The sequence below is a fragment of the Loxodonta africana genome, chromosome 9 (assembly GCF_030014295.1).
Source record: "Loxodonta africana isolate mLoxAfr1 chromosome 9, mLoxAfr1.hap2, whole genome shotgun sequence".
Lineage (NCBI taxonomy): Eukaryota > Metazoa > Chordata > Mammalia > Proboscidea > Elephantidae > Loxodonta > Loxodonta africana.
In genome coordinates this window covers 83,815,899-83,835,970 of record NC_087350.1, presented here as the reverse complement: position 1 = coordinate 83,835,970, position 20,072 = coordinate 83,815,899, and the positions used below count along the sequence as shown (strand labels likewise).

General features: G+C 48.7%; 2 protein-coding genes and 1 non-coding gene across 7 annotated transcripts in view; 1 reads left to right on the top strand and 2 right to left on the bottom strand.

Annotated features, from left to right (window-relative positions):
* UBE2R2 (ubiquitin conjugating enzyme E2 R2) overlaps window positions 1–2,468 on the top strand; it is a 141,430-nt gene extending 138,962 nt beyond the window's left edge. The window contains exon 5 of the mRNA XM_010587872.2: window positions 414–2,468. Coding sequence (XP_010586174.1) covers window positions 414–633 — 220 coding nt within the window. The 3' untranslated portion in view covers window positions 634–2,468. The remainder of the gene's footprint in view (window positions 1–413) is intronic.
* Window positions 2,469–3,088: 620 nt separating this feature from the next.
* Window positions 3,089–20,072, bottom strand: part of UBAP2 (ubiquitin associated protein 2) — a 134,931-nt gene continuing 117,947 nt past the window's right edge. The window contains exons 17-29 of one of the 5 annotated variants that reach the window (XM_023545190.2): window positions 18,596–18,635; window positions 16,320–16,503; window positions 15,366–15,435; window positions 11,221–11,416; window positions 10,341–10,504; window positions 10,047–10,094; window positions 7,675–7,753; window positions 7,255–7,460; window positions 6,819–6,918; window positions 6,627–6,734; window positions 6,408–6,472; window positions 6,136–6,327; window positions 3,089–6,045 (exon numbers count right to left, since the gene is read on the bottom strand). In XM_023545190.2, coding sequence (XP_023400958.2) covers window positions 5,950–6,045; window positions 6,136–6,327; window positions 6,408–6,472; window positions 6,627–6,734; window positions 6,819–6,918; window positions 7,255–7,460; window positions 7,675–7,753; window positions 10,047–10,094; window positions 10,341–10,504; window positions 11,221–11,416; window positions 15,366–15,435; window positions 16,320–16,503; window positions 18,596–18,635 — 1,548 coding nt within the window. In that variant the 3' untranslated portion in view covers window positions 3,089–5,949. Of the gene's footprint in view, window positions 6,046–6,135; window positions 6,328–6,407; window positions 6,473–6,557; window positions 6,735–6,818; window positions 6,919–7,254; window positions 7,530–7,674; window positions 7,754–10,046; window positions 10,095–10,340; window positions 10,505–11,220; window positions 11,417–15,365; window positions 15,436–16,319; window positions 16,504–18,595; window positions 18,636–20,072 lie in introns of those variants that run through there. The other 4 variants (XM_023545191.2, XM_023545192.2, XR_010323075.1 and 1 more) reach the window with 4 other exon arrangements.
* Window positions 17,199–17,280, bottom strand: LOC111749922 (small nucleolar RNA SNORD121A). The gene has a single exon (XR_002785093.1). It is a non-coding gene; the product is annotated as a small nucleolar RNA SNORD121A (small nucleolar RNA).

Sequence of the window (20,072 nt, the reverse complement as noted above, 5' to 3'; positions counted from 1 at the left end):
ACCTGGGATAAAGTATTAGAATTTTACTGTAAATGCAAATAAGGAGAATTACTGTATTCAGAAGAGTTGTTGGGCCTGCGTTGTGTACTGGGGCTGCATATCTTGAAGACTGGGAGGAGAAACCTCCAAGGTGATGTCTGGCTAACAGTTATTTAAAAGAGATCCACCACTTTAATCACCCTTCACACAACAGTTTATTTTCCCCTAAAATAGGTTATTATTACAAGTTTCCTTCACAATGGTACCTGACAGGCTGAGAGCTTTTGGTGTAGTACAGGGTGTCTGTCACATGCTTTCAGGCAGGTACTGAGATATGGAAAGCAGAACCATAAGGAGTCTTGATTATTTAGAGGCCAGTTACCAAATCCGTCTTTAAGAATGAGACTTAACAGTTTTTGTCATCCTCCCTTTAGGAAACAGGTTTCAGCCACTAAGGCAGAAGCAGAAAAGGATGGCGTGAAGGTCCCCACAACCCTGGCAGAATACTGCATCAAAACTAAAGTGCCTTCCAATGACAACAGCTCAGATTTGCTTTATGACGACTTGTATGATGACGACATTGATGATGAAGATGAGGAGGAGGAAGATGCCGACTGTTATGATGATGACGATTCTGGGAATGAGGAATCGTGACGTGCTCCTTTGCTGCCCCTGTACTGCCCTGCCGCCTCAGGCCAAAGGGAGGGGAGCAAGTGGGGACCTAGCAGTGGCCCCTCAGCAGAAACCTATTCACAGGGGGTGGGGAAAACAAACACAGCTCCTGCTGGCTCCCCTTATGGATCTCAGTTTGCTCCTTTTTATGGACCTCTTAATGGAGAGAAAGTAACCCTCCACAGAATGTCTGCATTCTTGCATTCTTTACCCTTCATCACTGTATTGATTCTTTTTAAAAAAAAACAAAACAAAACAAAAAAAACCCAAACTCCCGCCTCACTTCGTCTCTACAAAGTGTTCACAGCAAAACACGTTTGGTCTGTTTTTAGATTCTTGAAGAATTAAATAGTCTTTCACCAAGACGTTTAATATATTTAAAAGCTGGGAACCCACTGGGAGTTCACAAGTGCTGCATATACCGGATAGCAAAAGAAAACGGAAACACACACACACACACAAAACAAAACAAAAAACAAATTTGCCAAGGTTTAGTTGCTCATTTACAACCTTAGTTGTGTACGCATTCATTCAGCCCCATGGTAGCAAATTTTTTTTCTTTTTCCTCCATAAGGCTGGGGTACAGTGGGTGTCAGGAACTTTGTGCTAAGCCTGATAAAGTGTGTTCCTGAGGGCCTAGAGCTTCTTTAGCCTCCCTGAAATCATCCTCTCACGGAGGCCTCAGCTACTCTGAAAGAGAGAAATCAGTTTGTTTTTTGAAATCAGTTGGGATCTAAAGCCTAAAATAAATATTCATACTTTACATAGAACTGAGCACCTGGTTGCTATTTATTTTAAAGGCAGGGTTATTTTTCCCCAAGGAGTGGGGAGGGTGGGGAGGAAGTGGGTATTAGTGCGTGTGGATTTTTAGTGAAGAGAACGAAGAGTTAATCACTATGCCATTTTTGGTTGATGCTACTGGGGAAAAGTCAAAACTACTGGCAGCCACTGTTGGGAGAAGAAACATCTGTTTTGTATACTTACCATGGCCTTCACCTCAGAGAGACACACTGACCGTGAGAGTTTTTAAGTAGCCAGTTTTAATTACTCAGTATTAATCCTAGGTGCATGTGTTAAGATTTTGGTTTTTATTGAGCTGCTTATACCAATAGTGATAAATGTGGATGTGAGACACGAGTGACCTGTTCCCACTTTCCTCATTGGATGTGACCCGGACTTTTATCTCATTGTGCTTTGGCTGTGGGTGTGCAAGCGAAATGTGCATGGAGCTTGCCCTGGGCTGCTTCCTCTCTCCTGGCAGAGCCGAAGGAATGAGGGAAGTTGCCTGCAGGCTGAGGAATCTTCGATTTCCAGTTCTCAATCATGTCTTGCTTCCGCCAGTACTGAGATCCAGCAGCCTTTACCAACCAGGGACTTCAGAACTTGAGGGTGATTTTTTTGTTTCTTACGGGGTTGGGGGAGGCCATAGGAGGGCAGGATTCTGTCAGTGGGAAAAATCTCTAAAATGTAAAATCACAGATTTTGGAGGGAAAATACAGCATGCCTGATTCTGGATCCCTGCGCACTAGCGTTAATCCCTTTTGCTTCAGATCGTGACTCAGAACCAGAGGGCTGATTCCAGATGGGGGTGCAATGGATGGATTCTAGGATGTTTATTTCCTTAGCTCCTCCTTCCTTTCTGATCTCAGGGTTTTCATTCGCTCCTTCAAACTCTCCAAACATTTGCTGACTATTCCCCAGCAGCCCCTTCTGGTTTCTAAAGTTTGGTCTGATAACTGAGTAGGTCTGTTTAAAGTGAAAAAGTTCATATGGACATGGTTGAGCCTGGTCCTTATAGGTCCTTATAGCTTTATGTACAATCCCCATGGGGCCAGGGCTGCAACTCTGAACCCCTGAATCTAGTGATTCCAATCAGATTTAGGGAACAAAGGGGCTCTTCATGACAAAACGTTCTGAAGTTGTCTGACTGCAAACTCTCCCAGAAGGACTTTGGAAGTAGTTTCCTCCCCACATTTCTTAAGTGATGCATCCAGATAACCTGCAGACCTTCTGGAGCCAAAGTCTCTTCCAGTGCTCTCTGATGCCACCCCTCCCGCACCTCCACTTACAGCCAGCTGCTTGGTCTGACTCGGGGCCCTAACATTAAACCTGCCTTTCCCCTTACTACTGAAGCATCTTTCCCAGGTCTGGCCAGGCACCTTGGCATCATGGGAGGTGCTGTGCTGCTCAGCCCAGTCTCACAAGGTCCTGTTGGCCTCTGTTGCACATTGACTCAGGGAGCCAGAGAGCCAGGTGGAGGTTGTACCTCTCAGCCCTTTGGAGTTTTATTGAGGGCTGCGTTTGCCTCTGATGGGAGTACAATCAGTTCCAGTAAAGACTAGAGTGTGTCGATCTGCTAGCAGGTAGACGTTCTGATAGCCCAGCCTGACTTATAAAACCCACATGTTGGTTCCAGAGCCCTGTATTCTGGCCCTGAGAATATATCCTGTGGGGGAAACAATTTTTTTTTTTTTTTTTCCCTTTGTGGGAGTGGAGGTCTCTGGCTTAGGCCAGAACCTTGTGAGTACAGTTGTGCTGATGATTTGATGTGACATGAACTCAAGATCGTGCATTTTTAGACTGCCTTTGATTCTAGTTGAGGCCTCACTGGATGCTCTTCAGTTCTTTGTAGCTCAAGGCTGGGTAGAGACAAGTACACCGTCACCATTGTCGCTTCTCGCAAAGCCTCCCCCCCGCCCCCACACATCCCCTTATTTCCTGTCATTCCAGACTTTTTTTCTCTTAGCCAAAGTTTTTTGTAGTCCCTTGTCCCCCTTCCCTGGTAATTGCTTCTTTACTTGCTGGTTTCCTTTTGTTTGGGACATTTGTAATAAGAGATTGAAGGGGAAAGTACGTAGTTGTCTACTGAAAATTAACTCCACCCTGCCCATCCTGATAAATAAGGTTTACATTTACGAACTAAAAAGATTCAGATGCAATTTTCAACTGAACCAGCAAGGACACATCTGACTTTTAATAGTTTTCTTAGTTGAAATTGTAGATGTTTTTCTTCAGTTTAACTTATGGGAAAGGATTACCTGATGCATTTTATGTTGGCTTCCCTTTTAGTGCTTTATTTTGTCTTTTTCAGCCCATTTGTCTACTAATAAAATGTGAAATAAAATATACCTGTATTGCTACTTCCCCATGGGATGAACCTCTTTTTTCTTGTTAAAGAAACTGAAGGTGGTCTCTGAGTATGTTTGCTGTTACCTTTCAGGTCATGCCCAGGATTCAGCTGAAGAATTTACAAAAATCAGGACTTGCTGGCCTTGCCTTTTATAACATCCTGCCCAGCTCTATCTCCCTGGAAAATAATCATCTGCAGTCTTTACTAGTTTTTTAAAAGAGGTTCTTAAAGATAAGATAGCCAGCCATTTTTTAAGCTGAACTCTAAACTAGGGCACAGTCTGCCACTGTGAGCAGGTGAGTGAGAGGACGGGGGGTGCTCTAACGCCCTCCTTAGGCAAGCATTTTGTTTTGTCATTTGTCTTCCAAACTCCTGTCGGGAAACCTCACATTGTTTAATAAAAGCCCCTATTTAGTTTCTGTTGTGAACACTTCTCATTTTTCTAGCCACAATCCCAGGTTGTGTGTTAACAGCGGTCAGTGAAATGACCACTGCAGCTGACTCTAGAGGCCAAAAGCAGAAAAGGTAAGCCTGTGACCCTAACTGGTCCTGGACTTGACCGATACTGGGCTCGAAGCAGGTCTCATTTTGTTCATTTATTAGCCTGGTCTGGTTATTTAGGATTGAAATGAGGTCATAACACCTCGGGCAGCACCTCTCAGCCCTGAGCTGCTTGCCAGGTTGGAGCACTGTAGCTGAGTGGGGCGAGCCCCCTCCTGCTGGCCAGACAGGGTTAGTTCATGCCCCTGACTCTTCTCTGCTGGTGGCCTGGAAGCATGAATCCAGCTGGGGAGGTCAGAATCCTGGCCTCTGGTGAATGGTTGGTTGGGACTTTTCCGGAGCAGATATTTAGCTCAGGATCTGCCTGCTGACTCACCAGTCATCTCTCCTCTCCCACAGCCCTAGACCACTGGTCAAGATTGTGTGGTTAATGGAGAGCAGACAGGCTTACCAGGAAGGCATGGAGCTTGTTCATACAACGCTGCTGTCAATTCTTGGCTTCGCTTGAGACTTGAAAGTCAGTTGAGGTTTAGGAGAAAATTACCCTGCCCTGGTGGTTGATCACCCTTTCCCTCCGTCCGTGAAGGGATCGCAGGAACAGCAAAGTTAACTTCGATAAAAACTGCCTGTACCCTGTCAGGAGATTTAGCTGTCTTTTCAGCCCTATCATTTACCTTTTCACTCCCCAGATGCTGATTGGGGCCAAGGCAAGAGGCATTGTCAGGAGAAGCAGAGGACATGGAGCCGTAGTGAAGGCTGCCTCTGTCCTGAGCTACCCCTCAGTCACCACACAGAGACCATGCGATGCTCTCAGAACTTTATTAGGTGGAGTTTGGGCAAAAGAGAAAACCCCTGGAAACAGTCCCCCACCTGGTTCAGGACAACTGGAATAGAGGAGCCTTTGCACGGAGACGTGCTCTCAACTGAGGTGAAAGCGTATCTTTGATTTTGGTTTTTTTTAAAGAGGAGCTGACTGGCTGAGCATCTGAGCCCAAGTTCAGATTATTTTTTAAAAAATGGTCAGCCAGAAGAAGGCAAGTCTCTGGGGACAAGACCAGACCAGAAGCAGAAGCCCCTGCTCTACATGAAGACAAACAGGTGTGCCCGGTTTTACATGAGGCAGGGGGATAGTTCTACTATTCCCAGATAAAAAAAGAACGTGACAAGAAACATGACAAATGATAAAAGGGCCATTTTCTCAAAAAGAGGGATAAAGTACACGGGGGCAAAACCTCAGTGTTTACAAGGGTGTGAGATAAGCTGTGATTCTTCATTGCTACCTGACCCCAACACCCAAACTGCCTTGGAACCAGCCCTTCCAAAGACTGCCCCTAGCAGCTGGGTGGGCAGGGGTCTGTATGGAAGGCCTGAGGGCAGAGAGGAGGGGGCTGGCTTTGCTACACAGAGAAGGGGCTTGAGGAGGGACAGCAGGCCTAGCTACCGGCAGTCCATACCTCTGCTCCCCTAAGACTTCTATCACATTTACAAATACATACATAAATACATTACATACAATAGTCTGGGAGGCAGGCTCCCCATAGAGGCTCGGCTAACACAGTTACATGTCTCAGGAATTCCAGGGAAGGGTGCTGGGCTCCCAGATAAGGGCTCCATGTGTTCTCTCCTGCCTGGGGTAAGCTCCACCCCAGCCCACTGCTCTTCAAGGTTCAGTTTGTCCAGTACGGAGAGTTGCCGTAGGCAGGCTTCGAGCCTTGAGACTTGGGCTGCAGGGAGCTGGGCTGGCTACGCTGACCAGAACCGCTCTGAGGAGGAGGAGGGAGAGAGAAGGCTGTCAAGGCTAGAGCTGAGCCCCCAGCCCAGGGAAGGGTGGCTGCCTCTAGCAGAGGCCTCACCTGGGCATCCTGCGGAAGGTGGTGGTGCAGCAGCTGTGAGTGGGGCTGCTGGTGGGCTGGCAGGATGTGCAAGAATGGTGGGGGCACGTAGCCAGGGGCTGCGCCAGGGGTCAGAGGCCCCGTGGAGCCCAAGGCCGAGGGCAGGCTGAATGGTGGAGGAGTCCCTGCATGAAATCCCTGCTTGTCAAAAGTCTGCAGGACAAAGACGATGTCAGGTACAGGTTGGGCTGAACCACCCACCAATCTACCTGTCCACCTGGGCCCTCCCTCACCTGGGCCTTGTAGACGGAACCAGTCATATCAGGTAGGCTAGTGGTGCTTGAGGACACTGATACTCCTGGAAGAAAAAGCAGTTGTTTCCCAAAGCAGCTGGCCCCAGACCCTGCCTCCCACACCTCCAGGGCACTCTGGGGTAGCCTTACCCAAGGAGCAGTCAGGGTAGGAGACAACTACTCAGGGCTTCAATCCTGGAAAGGAGGGGTAGACGCTACCTTTGCCAGGCCCAGAACCTGTAGACTTGCTTTGTGCCTGTGATGACCCACTGTAGCCTCCCTTGGTGTAGTCGCCAGCTGCTGTCCCCTGGGTCAGGTCATCATAACCTAGCATGGCAGGGTACGAGAGGCATGTATGAGCCAGCAAGCCTCTCCTACCCCACATCTCTCCCTACTGGTAGACCCTCACACCTGTGCTGTAGCTATGCTGGCCATAACCACTGGCCTGCTGGAAAGGCGTGGTGGGGGTGCTGAGGTTCACACCATGCTGCTTGGCTGAGGCTGGAGGGACCTGGTGGGGCACACAGATGAGGCATTAGTATAGGAACAAGGCAGGATAGAACAGGTCAGGTACCCTGTCCCTTAGACTTAGGTAGCAGCTGGCAAACCCACCCACCACAAGGGACTCGTGTTCATTAGAGAAAAAAACCACATGCTGGGGCTAAAAACCAGTTGGGAAAAGTAACCTCACCCCCAGCCCAAACCACTGCCAAAGGCTCAGGGGGGACTCAATGGGGTCATGACCCTCCCTCCCTGCTTCTGCTCCCATGAGCTGGAATAGAGTCCCAGGGATTCAACTTTCCAGCACCCCAAGGATGGGGAGGAATGATACCCGACAAATACTCACAAACATGGTGGGCCCATACTGGAAGGCACTGGGCATGCCTGTGTAGTAGGGGAGGCCAGTGTAGCTGTAGCCAGGGGGCAGTGCAGGATTCAGAAAGGGCTGCTGGGCCGTGTGGTGGCTCTGAGACTGGCTCTGCTGTGGCTGAGCCAGCGTGGTAGGGGGCACGGGGGACGCAGAGTCACCTCGGCCAAACTTTGTGACATCACCTAGGAAAAGGGGAGCACTGGCTCTGGTCAACATCCACTATCCAACCAGGGAAGAAGCCAGCCTGGCTCCTGCAAACAGAAACAGGTCTGGCTGCCAGCTCAAAAATGGGAAGCAAAATGCCTTAAAGCCCTCTGCTTCTGTTTTCCAGACTTCGGAGATTAGCTATAGGCCAGTCCTATGCCCACGCACTCCTCACCCACTGAACAGACAAACCTGAATATGGATTATTTGCTAGGCTCCCATCTCGGCTGGCAAGGGCTGTGGGCGTGGCAAAGGGAATTCCATAGTAATCCTAGGAGAGACCAGGGGACTCCATCAGAATGGCTTTGCCACCTCTGCGAAAGCAGAGCCAGCAGGCAGCCCAGGCTCAAGGCACCCAGGCTGTGGGACCTCACACGCACCCCCCGAGAACACAGAGTGAGTGGTGCCAGTCAGAGATGTATAGCGTAGCAACCCTGCTTGACTGATTGCACAGAGACGGATTGACCACCCCTGCACCTTCGCCAGGCTGAGCCACTAGAGGCCCAACCTCACACATCCCCATTTTACACCACAGATGGATGGCTGTGAATGCCACAAGCCTAACCAACTTTACTGGCTTTTCCTGTGTGAAAGATTTCAAAGAGCAATTAGAAAAATTAACCGAACAGTACAAACCTCAAAAGGAGTCAGCAGGAGAGGAGGTGCCTAAGGGTTTAAAAGTGGACAGGATAATTTGGTGCCCTGAACGCCAGGCAGGCACAGGTGCAAGCAGGACCTCAGGTGGTGAGGCCCCTGAACTGGCTGAGAGCCTCTCGCTGCCCACTCTGCCCTGGCTCAGTGAAAAGTATGGCAGATACAACACAGTGTGGAAGGAAAGAGGGCTCTGTGGAGAAGGCAAGGCCTGTCCTGCCCGTAATCACCACCCAGGGATTTGGCAGTCCTAGAGGTCAGCATCCTGGCCTCTGAGCAAAGGGAATGCCTTTCCACTCCTTAGGCCAAGGGTGCCTGGTCACAGCCAGACGGGCTGCCCCGGCTGGGGTGGCACTCACACCCTCCTTGGCCACATTTGCTGATAACCTCCAGGAAACCCAGAGCATCCACTCAACCCAGAGGCCTAGGAGGAGGCAGCACAGCTATTAACACAACTGGGGATGGGAGACGAGAAAGCCCGGAAGAGGGAGCCTCCTGGCAGAGGATGAAATCTAAAGGAGGGAACTAGCACAAAAGTACCAGTCGTTAATGAATGACCAAAGGAGAAATGAAAGCAAGCATTTCAGAAAGTGGGCTCAGAGGGGATTTCTTCTAAGGCAAGATAATGAAAGAAGATGACTGCTGTGAATAAATGTGCATGAAGCCCAAGGCGCCACATGCACTCACTCAGGACCACTTCTTGTGCTCCATCTGGAATGCCTAAAGCTACTGGACCAGATGGCTTGGAGGTTTCCATGGGAGCATGTGGGGCCAAGGCCACTTCCGTTTCCTCACAAAGCCCTGAGAACCTGAGGTCTGTGGCCTACCCTGGAGATCTGCCATCATACATTCAAAATCTTTCTGGGCCCTCGTGGGCTGTGGGCAACAGCGGGGGGTCCCAGCAGTGTGACACGCTGCTGGTGAGCACGTGGGGGACAAGCCGCCCAGCTACTGGCCTCTGACTCAGGAAATACTTGCAGAAGATGAAGTTCTTGAGACAAGAGCTTCAGCAGCTGTGTCTGGGAGGTGGTCCGGGCCAAGACCAGGGAACGCCTGCAGCTCTCTAAGCTCTCTGTGGCCAAGCAAAGGTAGGACAGGTTTCACCTCCCCTGGGGAGATTGCATCTTCCTCTCGGAACAGGAAAGACCACCTCCAGGAGAGGGACACTGGTGTCCAAACTGATATTCACCACCTGACAGTCTCTGACAGGTGCCCTCAACTTCCTGAAGTTATCAGGAGTGTGAGAAATGCTGGATCAAGAAGGGAGGCTATCCAGGAAGGAAGCATGCCTGCTCCCATAGTCTCTTCTACTGCAGTCCTGTGCACGTAGCCATCCCCGGGGAACACAGAAACAAGAGGCAGCCCAGCCTCAGAGTGAGTTTACGACAGCCAGGGAGCGCCCTGTACCAGCAAATGATGGGAGCCCAGATGAAGCTGGTCTGCTCTGGCCACTCACCCAGGTGGGGATGGAGGAGCAATGCTGCCATCACAAGATAACTAACGGCCACCCCAGAGCCCAGAGACATGGAATGGCCCTTCAAGGGTGAGAAAGACTTTATAAAACTCCAGGGCCTGGTAAGCAACCCCCATGCCTTGTGTCATATACCATTTTTCCTTTAAAAAAAAAAAAAATGGGGAAGGACAGATGGGCTCACAGTTAGTTGGGGTGCTGCCTACTGGGGCCCCAGGTCCAACGACCTTCACGCTCCGCAGGAACAACCAAAGGACGCTCACATACCCATGCTCTGGTCTCACCAGGCACACCCACCAAATGGAAGCAGCTATCTAAGTGGTGGTGCCGAGGGGGAATTAGACCACGTATCCTGAGGGCCAGGCAAGGTGGGAATCAAGGCAAAGAAGGACATGTAAAAGGGCCTGACTGCCCCTGGCCCACCACCCCAGACCCTACTCACCATCGGCAGCCGTGACTGCAGCATCTGGAGCTCATCATAGCCATAAATCTGGATAAGGACCAGAAAGGGTATGTTGGTGACCATACCCCACCCCAGGCCCATCTGGGAAGCCATCACAAGGTTGGGGGCATAGGATACACCCAGGAAAGGGACCTGGATCAGTTGCTGTGGGAACCTGGAGAAGTCTAGATGGGAGAGGCATACCAGGAATCAGAGGAGCAGAGAAAAAGGGGCTCAGGGAAGGAGCAGCAGCCCAAGGTGGGCACCCCCGGCCCGACCCAAGACCCCCCTCACCAGGTCCTGCCAGGTGCCAGCCCCTGAGGCCAGGGGGGCTGGGGCCGGCCAGGAGCTCCACCGTGCGCTCACCGGGTAGGCGGGAAGCAGTCCTCCTGGGCCCACGAGGTACTGGTTGTGCAGCAGTGGAGGCACCCCCTGGGGCAGGTTGGGGGGCGCTTTGCCTGCAAAGGCAAAAATCGAATGAAGGGAAGCAGCCTTCATCCAGATAGAAGCACAGCTCCGCCATCTCAAAGGTCACGCTGCATTGAGGAAACTCGAGCAGGAGCAACAATCTGCCTCTTCAAAACAGGAGAAAGGAGGCCAGCCAGGCAGAGCCAGGAGGGGAAGGCTGTGGCCAAGGTGGGTTTTAGCAGTTTCTACCAAAGCCGTCTGCTCTGCCCACACAGACTGCCCAGGTCCGGTTGGCTGACAGTCATGCACAGCAGCCAGGAGAGCCTGAGATGTTGCTGACCCTGGCTCTCCAGGTCACCATGTCACCTCAGCTCAAGGGAAAAACAAGGACAGAAAAGACTGAGGCTGACAGTCATGCACAGCAGCCAGGAAAGCCTGAGATGTTGCTGACCCTGGCTCTCCAGATCACCATGTCACCTCAGCTCAAGGGAAAAACAAGGACAGAAAAGACTGAGGCACGAGAGGCACCAAGACTGCCAGGAACCCTGCCTAAGCCACCACCCAAAGATCCAGGCTCTGCTCACCTCCTCATGGGGCTGGACCACCACCACAACCGAGCAATGGCAGGGCCAGAATGAGATCAATCTGATGCGTGTGGCTACCTACCCTATCCTGGCAGCCACCTCTGAGATTCCTCCTGGGAAGCCAAGTGGGCACACGTGAGGAAAGGCAGGAAGGCAGCAGGAAAGTCCTCTGGAGCACATACCTGAGGTCACTAAGGGCGCAGCCCTGGTACTGCTGCTGGGTGTGCTCACAGTGGTCCCACCCAGGCAGAGGCTATTCGCAGTGTTCATGGTGCTGGGGAGGCTGACCCCTGAGGAGGTGGCACTCGTGGCGGAGGTTGCTGCCGTTGACAAGGTGGCCGAAGACTGGAGGGAAGGGGTGCTCTCCACACTGGCATGCTGGCAAGAAAAAAGCCAGGACACATGGATCGGGGCAGGCGGGGGCGGGGGCGCGAAGGAGGCCAGTGCTGAGAGAGCCCAGCCTGGCCTCTGGGCCTGCAATCTCCAGGACGGACTGGCAGCCAAACAATGCGACCACTCGGGGATGCTAAGGTAAGGCTGTATTCAGTGCTCACCGCAGCCCCCTCATACCACAGCTAGATCCGGCCATCCAGGACACAACTGAGCACCAAGATTGTTAAAAATGAGCCCTAAGACTAAAACCTTGCTAAAAACCCTTCAAGTCTCACATGCTTTGGTACCTGAAACAAGGCACCGAAATCCGATGTAAACCTTAGGTTATAACTGAAACACCACCACTGTACATGAGGTTAAAATCCACTCACAGAAAAACTAAGCAGTCCCAAGAGAGGTGACCCCAGGGCCACAGGCGGCCCAGCCCAAGTCACAGCCTTCTGGGGTTTTCTTCTCTTGGGCTGCTCAGCTACTCTGGTCTGGAAGCCTTTGGCTCTTAGTGAACTTGGTGGCACTTTGCAGGCCACCACAGCCTCACCAAGGCCCACCTAAAAGAACATGGACTGCTACTGTGCTTGCTTGACCTATGTAGGAAAGGCGACACCCAGCAGAAAGCCCCACAAGCGCCTGAGCAGTTCCAGGAATGCTGTCCAGCAGCTTGACTCTATCTAGTAACAAGACACCAAGAAAAGGCTTCAAGGGCTGGAGGGTGGGATACACCTGGCTGGGCAAAGGGAAACCCAAAAAGATTGGAAACGGTTCCATAACACTGAGACCAGCCTCCAAACCAGGCTGTGTGCAAAGCACAGAAGCTCCAGAGAAGAATGAGAAGAGGAAGAAGGTCGCAGGTCAATGGGGACCACCTTCCACAGACACAAAAGGCTGGGTGAAGGCCCCATCCCCACACCCTCCTCTGCCCAGCTGAGCATTGGCTTCAGGGACCCAACACCCAAAAGAATTTCGGCAAGGGGAGAAAACGGTCTCCTGGGATTACCAGGGACTCTTGCTGCTTCAGCACAGATGGACAGACCAGGGTGAGGCAAGCCCTCATATAAAATGGCTTAGTATTTGTACATATCCTACACACGTCCTCCCGTGTATTTCAAATCATCTCTAGGTTACTTATAATACCTAATACAATGTAAATGCTATGTAAATAGTTGCTATACAGCACTGTATGGTTTAGGGAGTAGTGACAAGACGCGAGGTGAAGGATGCCCAAGTGCTGGAGAGAGACTGAGGATCTGTCAGATGGTGGGAGGCTACAGCAGGGGGCGCCCCATTCAGTGGAGCACTCATCCCAGCAAATTCAAGTTTTGCTTTTTGGTTCCTCTCCCCTTCCCCCACGTATTTTTGATCCGCAGTTGGTTGAGTCTGTGGACGCAGAACCCACGGACACGGGGGGGCTGACTATACTCAAAAGCAAAGATAAGAAGGCAAGGGAGCAGGGACACTAGATTAGTGGAAACAGACAACCAGAACGGAAATGAGGAAGCTGACACACTGTGAAAAATGTAACCATTGTCACTGAACGAGCTGTGTAGTGACTGTTAAACGGGAACCAAATTGCTGTGTAAACTTCCACTGAAAACAGAATAAAATGTTTTTAAAAGGCAGGGAAAAAAAAACTATACTGAGGGGTCATTTTTCTCCTACCAGGTTTGAAAAATGCAAATATTTGACAACAGCATTTTGAGGAGGCTGTGGGAAAACCACATTTTATTCATTGCTGGCGGGGGGTAAACAGGTTAAAATCACTATGCAGGGCAATTTGTCAATCTCTATAAAAATGACAAGTGCCTAGCAATTCCACACCCAGAATTTATCTTCCACACATATTTCCTATCTACACAGACTAAACAACAGATGTGTAAGGTTACAACACAAAATTGTTTGTGGTATCAAGAACCTAAAGGTCCATCAATGGACCTGCTAATGTGATGCAACAGAGCTGTGGAAAAAGAACAAAGAACTTGATGTTTAAACATGGAAACATCTCCAGGACACATTGCTTAGTGGGGGAAAAAAGTAGAAGGATATTGTTTATGCAACACTCCCATTTATGTTAAAAGGGATAAAAAGGAAAGAAGGCAGAGGAAAGATGACTATATCCATATATTTTCTATGAGTTAAAAAAAAAAAAAAACACAACTTTAGAGGATCAAAAAAATAGGTGAGGGGCAGAACCAAGCAGACAAAAGACAGAAAAACTTTTCAGTATATTATCTTTCATATCTTTTATTATTTATTTTTGTGAATTTATTAGCAATGTGGCAATGCTGTCATTTTCACAAAGTATAGGACTCACTGGACCAGACAATATCTGGCTGTGGCAGTTGGTTTGTATGATTTGAAGTTTGTTACTGAGAAACTGAAGAGTGCAGCCAACCCATGCACGCAAGAGCGCCTGTAAGAGGTCAACTCCTGCGCCAGTGCTGCAGGCCTAGGAGGCCAGCTCTACAGCACTCACATGGGGACAACTCATGGCTTCACTAGCCAAACGGGGTATAGGCGGCTGGGCAGGCATATATTCCAAGGGTGGGCAGAGGTATCCACACTGGGCTCTGGTTTGAAGAAGGCCATCTATGTGTTTTATGACAAAGAATTATGTATGAAATTTCACTTGGAAAAATAGAGTTTGAAAGCCCTAATGTTAGCCAAATCCTGATGGAAGGATAGGACTGCCCCTTTTCTACTACCTCACTCTACAAATGACATGCTCCGTTCAGAGAGAACAAACTTCTCTAATTTCCTGCCTCCTCCACTCATCCCCATCCAAGCCCCTCCTTCCTGCATGAGGACCCCATCCGTGCCAACCTTGCCTGAAGCCTCTACTCTCTCTCTCGGGAGCGTGGACATTTGTTTTTTCCAGGTGCCTTCCTTTCTACCTACTCTTATGCTCAAGTCCCTCCTGGCTTTTAGTTAAACACCCTCCCTCTACCCTGTGCCTCTTCTCCACTTCACTACTATTCATTCCTCAACACACCACAACAAGGCCTGACCCCACCACTTAAAACCACGCTCCCAACCTCACAACCCAGTAAGCCACACTTCAATAAGCCATAGTTTGGGGTTACTCTTTGGCACACCAGGACACTTCCCAGCCAGCCCACCCACTGTGACTGACTCCTGGCCTGGCTTCCTTGACAGTACACTCTCTGGTTCCTTGCCTCTCCACCCTTCAGACTCCCTTCTTCAATGTTGACTTCCCCGAAGTGTCTGCCTCTGAGGTGGGGGAGAGGGTGTGAGAGAGCATGAGGAAAAGAACAAAATGAACTCCTAACGGGCACAAGCAGGAAAGTGCCCATGACTGCCAACAGATCAGAAGGCTATTACATCGACTGGGCAGGGAGTCAGGCTGTCAGTCTCAGAGAGATGTGCGTGCACATGCTCATGGCAAAGGAAGGCTGTTTCTTTCACAAGCTCTCCCTTTTCTCTACAGTGGCCTCCACAAAGTAACACAAGGTTTGCTCAAGACTCTATCGGGAACCACGCTCTTGGTTAAATTTGATTCTGAGTGGAGCCCAAGCTAGAGTTAAAAAAAAAAAAAAAAAAAGTTAGTAGAGCCTATTTTCCCTTAAAATGCTTCACCATAACAAGGCCCATAAAACCTCAAGCTTCTCCCTGGCTAGGTAGAAAAGCCTCATGTAACAACCAGAGAGCCCAGCAAATCCTTAGGAGTAAGATCACCACCTGACCCCCCTGCCAGTGACACAAAGGTCTGGAGAAGCGAGTCCTCCAGGTAGGCCCCTACTCAGGAAGAAAAATGTTCTCCATGCCGCCTAGGAAATCAACAGCTCAAACCAGGTAACTAGATCAGGACACTTCAGCCAAGCAACTCTAGAGCATTTCAGATATTTAAAGTTAATCTGCACATGACTAAGCTCTAAGCTCACTGAACAGGGTGGTGGATCAGGGGGCAGAGGACACTTACTGTGTGCGATGTGCTCGAAGAGAGAGCTGCGTGAGCGGAGGAGAGGCTGCTCTGATGGCTGGAGAGTGAACTGGAAGACAAAACAGAGCACCACGTGTCCATCTGAACAGTTCCTCCACAGAGCCAGGGGGCTAGATCCAAACTTGGCCCCATCCCCAGGAAGAGCCGGCTTCAGACTCATCATTCCTCATCCCCTCAGACCCTAGGGATGGGGTCCGGGCGGTTAGAAATGACCTAAAAGGCCACTCGCCATGAGGATCTAGTACGTCTTGACCAGGGAAACCTCCACAGCCAACTTCAGTCAACTATAACCATTTGCTCTTTAAGCTGTAAAAAGTAAAAACAGGATTGTACTAAGAATACTTACCAGCCTTGGATACCCCATTACATCTGTGAGTGAGGGAAACAGATTCCTATGTTCAACCCCACATGCCAGAGTCAGAGCCTGAATTCCCATCAAACTCAGAATTCAAATCAAATACTTCTGGCTCAAGGAAAGGGGAAGACTCTACTCAGAAGACATAGGACCGAATAAAACCCATTTTCCTACACCCTGTTCTAATAACTCAACCTCTGAAGCCAGACAAGTGCAAACCAGACACTAAGGTTACCAACAAATTCCACATTACTCTTACTCCACATCACAGTGACATGGCCCAGAGCTGGGAGGAGAGGCTAGGCTCAGGGCGCCCTCCTGAGGGTCCAAGAGGAGTAGCAGGCACTCCCTGGCCCATTCCCAGGGCACCCAGTGTTTTGTGCCAGCAGAGGCATTAAAGCAGGCAAGGTTTTCAGGTCTGGCAGTTTTGAGACACCACCCAGCCAAAACCTAAGCAAAAGGCCAGTACGTGATGCTGAGAGCAACAAATGTGTTCTGTTCATGGAACAACTTTCTATAGGGACTTCAGGATTTCACCCCAGCATGCCCCTCACTGTGGGCCCACATTTTCTCCATACCTGCTAAGCTGAGAGAGGGGGCCACTGGATAGGTCTCCAGGCTGAGATAAGGAGGGCAAAGTGGCGGTGTGCTGGGATGCAGAAGGTAGCAGCGTAGTGCAGGAGGTGGTGCTGGGCGGGGAGGCCACAGATGGAAGGGTGGAGGGAGTGTCTGCTGTCTTTGGAGCTGGAACGGATGAAGTAGCTGCAAGAAACAGGTCTGGCTACAGAGCCAGTTCTGAGGATCTGAAATATGCTAAACAACCTGTGACATGTCAGGCTCAGCTGAAACACAGAAAATTCCAATCCCCACAGAAAAGCCCAAGCATGTACTGGATAGCCCCATCTCTGTCAGAAAGGACCACCACAAGGGCTCTCCATGGACAGACACGCAGGACTCAAGCAAAGATGGGCAACGACAACTTTATAATCATGAACTAGTAGTGCTGTCCTATGATGCAGACATGCCTCTGCCACCTAGAGGAAGCTGCCCTTTAGCAGCACTCAGAAAGGGCAGGAGGCTCTGAGGCTGCTGTGTATGATTATAAGGTGAGGCAAACTTTTCTTAAAGGGCACCAGCATGATACGATGAAAACCTGGTGGGCAAGACTACCCAAAGGTTAGGTCTTTGCATCTATAAAATCAGTATCAAATCAAGCTGCCACTGCCTAAGGTCACAGTCAATTTAACGCAGAGTAGGGGTTGAGAGTCCAGAGTACATGCACTGTAGAGATACACACATGCCTAAAATCTGCAAAAAGAACATACATACACCTGCTGGCCAGCACCTACTTCTCAGTGCAGAGTGAGAATTTCCTTGTGTGTACTTCAAAAAATAGCCTCAGAGCACACAACAAGCTTAGATCTTAAGAAAAGCCAAGAATACAATCGCTCCTAGCTGTGGAAAAGACTCAGTTTTAGGGCTGTCCACACATACAGCTCAGATATGTGCTTGGAAATACAACATCATTGTCTTTTCCAATTAGGAAGGAGGACCAACCTTTACCCCTCAGACTGGGAAAAACTCTATCCTCTAAAAGCTATCTGTCTGAAGGATGGGGTGTGTAAAACAAACACAGTCACAGGGTCAACACACAACTGAATCAACTAAATCAGTTCTTAGAGTGATCTTTACATTTCTGAGGGCTTCTTTTCACTGAGAACCCATTACATACAGAAAATCTGCTCTTAGAGGACCTAGATGAGGACACTATAGATGTCCCTGGCTCAAAATTGACCCTACAAGTTACCTCCCTGGGCCTTGGATCACAGTGATAACAGGTTCACGGCAAGCCTCTCAGAGAAGACATGGGAGAAAATGGGGTGGAGAAGAAAGTTTAGAAAATAAAAAATCTAAATTAAATGTATATTATGTTTTCTAGGTAGTTCACATCTCATTATCTCATCTGAAATGCTCAAACAATCTAGGGCACCTGTATATACTCGACCCCAGTCAGCCAGCTCCCATGTCTGGATGAAGGAGACTTGCCACCACTCTGCTGGAGTGAGAAGTTCCTCTGTCATCCAACAAGCTCAGAGCTACCAGCCAAGGTCTCTCCCAGCAGCCCTGGCAGACCCAGAAATATCATCAATACCAAAAGTAGATACCCGTCTGTCTTGCTGCATGATGAAAGAAAATCAACATAAATGATCACTGACAAGCTAGCCAAACACAAAGAAACAACTAACAGAGATTCATCTGCACTGCCTCCAGTGACCACTGAGCTGAGCTGCTACAGAGTGGGGTGGGGCGAGGTGAGCTCCCTCATTTTCTCCCAAGGGCCCATAGTGAACATTTTCTCTCTTCCTGGCAATAGCCCTTCAGATACTGAAAGCAATGTGCATGTCCTTTCCTGAACTAGCTCAGCAATGTTTCCTTTAACAGTCCTTCGTATTATTGGTGTTAGAGTTCTTTCACCATCTTAGAACCTCTGCCTCTGAGCCAAATGTCTTTTAAATCCAAATGACATACTACATTTAGGGTATAGTCTCACTAAGGCACAAGAGTTCAAGACTATCACCTCCCTCACACTGTGGCTATGACATTTCTAATAATATCTGTCACACAGGAATCTGTAGCTGACCTTCTTAACAGAGTTGGTTTCTCTTAACCAACGAACCTGGCTTCTCTCTGTTCCAATAATGGATCAGAAGCAGTTATCAGAAAATAATGCAAAACAACTCTTTTTGCAGGACTGGGCATTGGCCAATTGGTGTTTTCCCAATCACAGTAGCTACGCTCTATCTTTCCTTAGCTTCCACAAGCCATGATAAGAATAGTTAGCTTATATACTTACTGTCTAGGGTCTGCTGACTTCGACCACCACCATGTCCATTCTATAAAGAACAGAAAAGTAAGTAAACCACCAAATAAAATGATACTCTAGGTAACTTTCTATTGGGATTTGGCAACAAACATATGAAGTAACTGTGGTCTGTTGCATTTTTTTAGAACCAGTTTTGAATATTTAGAGAAGTAACAGGGACACAAGACCCAAACTACAGAAAGCAATGAGACAGTACTAAAACAATTTCTAAAAGGTCCAAACTTTTCAAAGAACTTGGAAAGCTTTACGATATTTAAGGCACCAGACAGCTTCCTGTCTCATGTAAGTACTCTCTCTTGAGTACCACTCACACAAGAAAGAAAATGTTTCCAAAATTAAAATAAGGATACCTTCCATACCAGGAATGATCATATTTTATACTATTAGCAAAACGGTTCTCAGAGAAAAAGAGATGTTACTTTAAAACATGCTTCTCTGAACCGGGAGGGTGAACAACAGGTAAGTACAATGTGGTAGAGCCCCAAAGAAGAAAAGCTGAAAGCAGCCGGTCTGAATGAACATCAGGAATTTCACACAAGAAGGCGTCCTCACTCAAAGCCACCTTCTGTGCACAGACTGAGTGGGGAGATGCCACAGAGGTGATCGATGGCAGGGCTTACGCGGCTCAAACACTGTCCAAAGATGAGAGGAGGACCACGCTAACAGAAGAAAAAAAAGCTAAAACAGATTTTGTTCTTCCGAGTATCAAAACTACTAAAGAAAAAGACAGGGATCGGACAGCTGTTGCCTGTGCATTAACCCAAATCCCATATAATTTCTGCTCATAAACTGTTATATTTATTTACAATACACCTTCTTCTAAAAACAATTTGAAATTATTTACAAGAAATATAGATAATAAAACAGAATTATTAGAAAAAAATCCCACACAACTTAAAAGATTAAGATTGGGAAAGGGATCCAAATACATAAAGGCTGGTGGCAAGTAAAGCTATGCCCTCCTGCCTCTCCCTAAGCTAGGGTTTACTAGTTGCTAAACACATAGACATGACATCAAACATCCTAAACAGCACAAACCCTGTCACAGAAATAAAAACCAAAAAAACCAAACCCACTGCCATCGAGTTGATTCCGACTCATAGCAACCCTATAGGACAGGGTAGATCTGCCCCATAGAGTTTCCAAGAAGTGTGTGACGGATCTGAACTGCTGACCTTTAGGTTAGCAGCAACAGCACTTAACCACTATGCCACCAGGGTCACAGAAATAAGTACCCTCAAAACTGCACCAGACAAAAAGAACAGGAAAGGGGAACAGGAAATAGCAGCCATCATACCTTAGGATATTTAATTCCACCTTGACAATCATTTTTTAAAACACACACAGTGAACACACTGACACAACACAGGATCTACATTATTTAGGGTGGGAAAATTCTAACCAGAAGAATGGTAGGAGCAAAAGCAAAAAAGTATCAGAAGGTCAG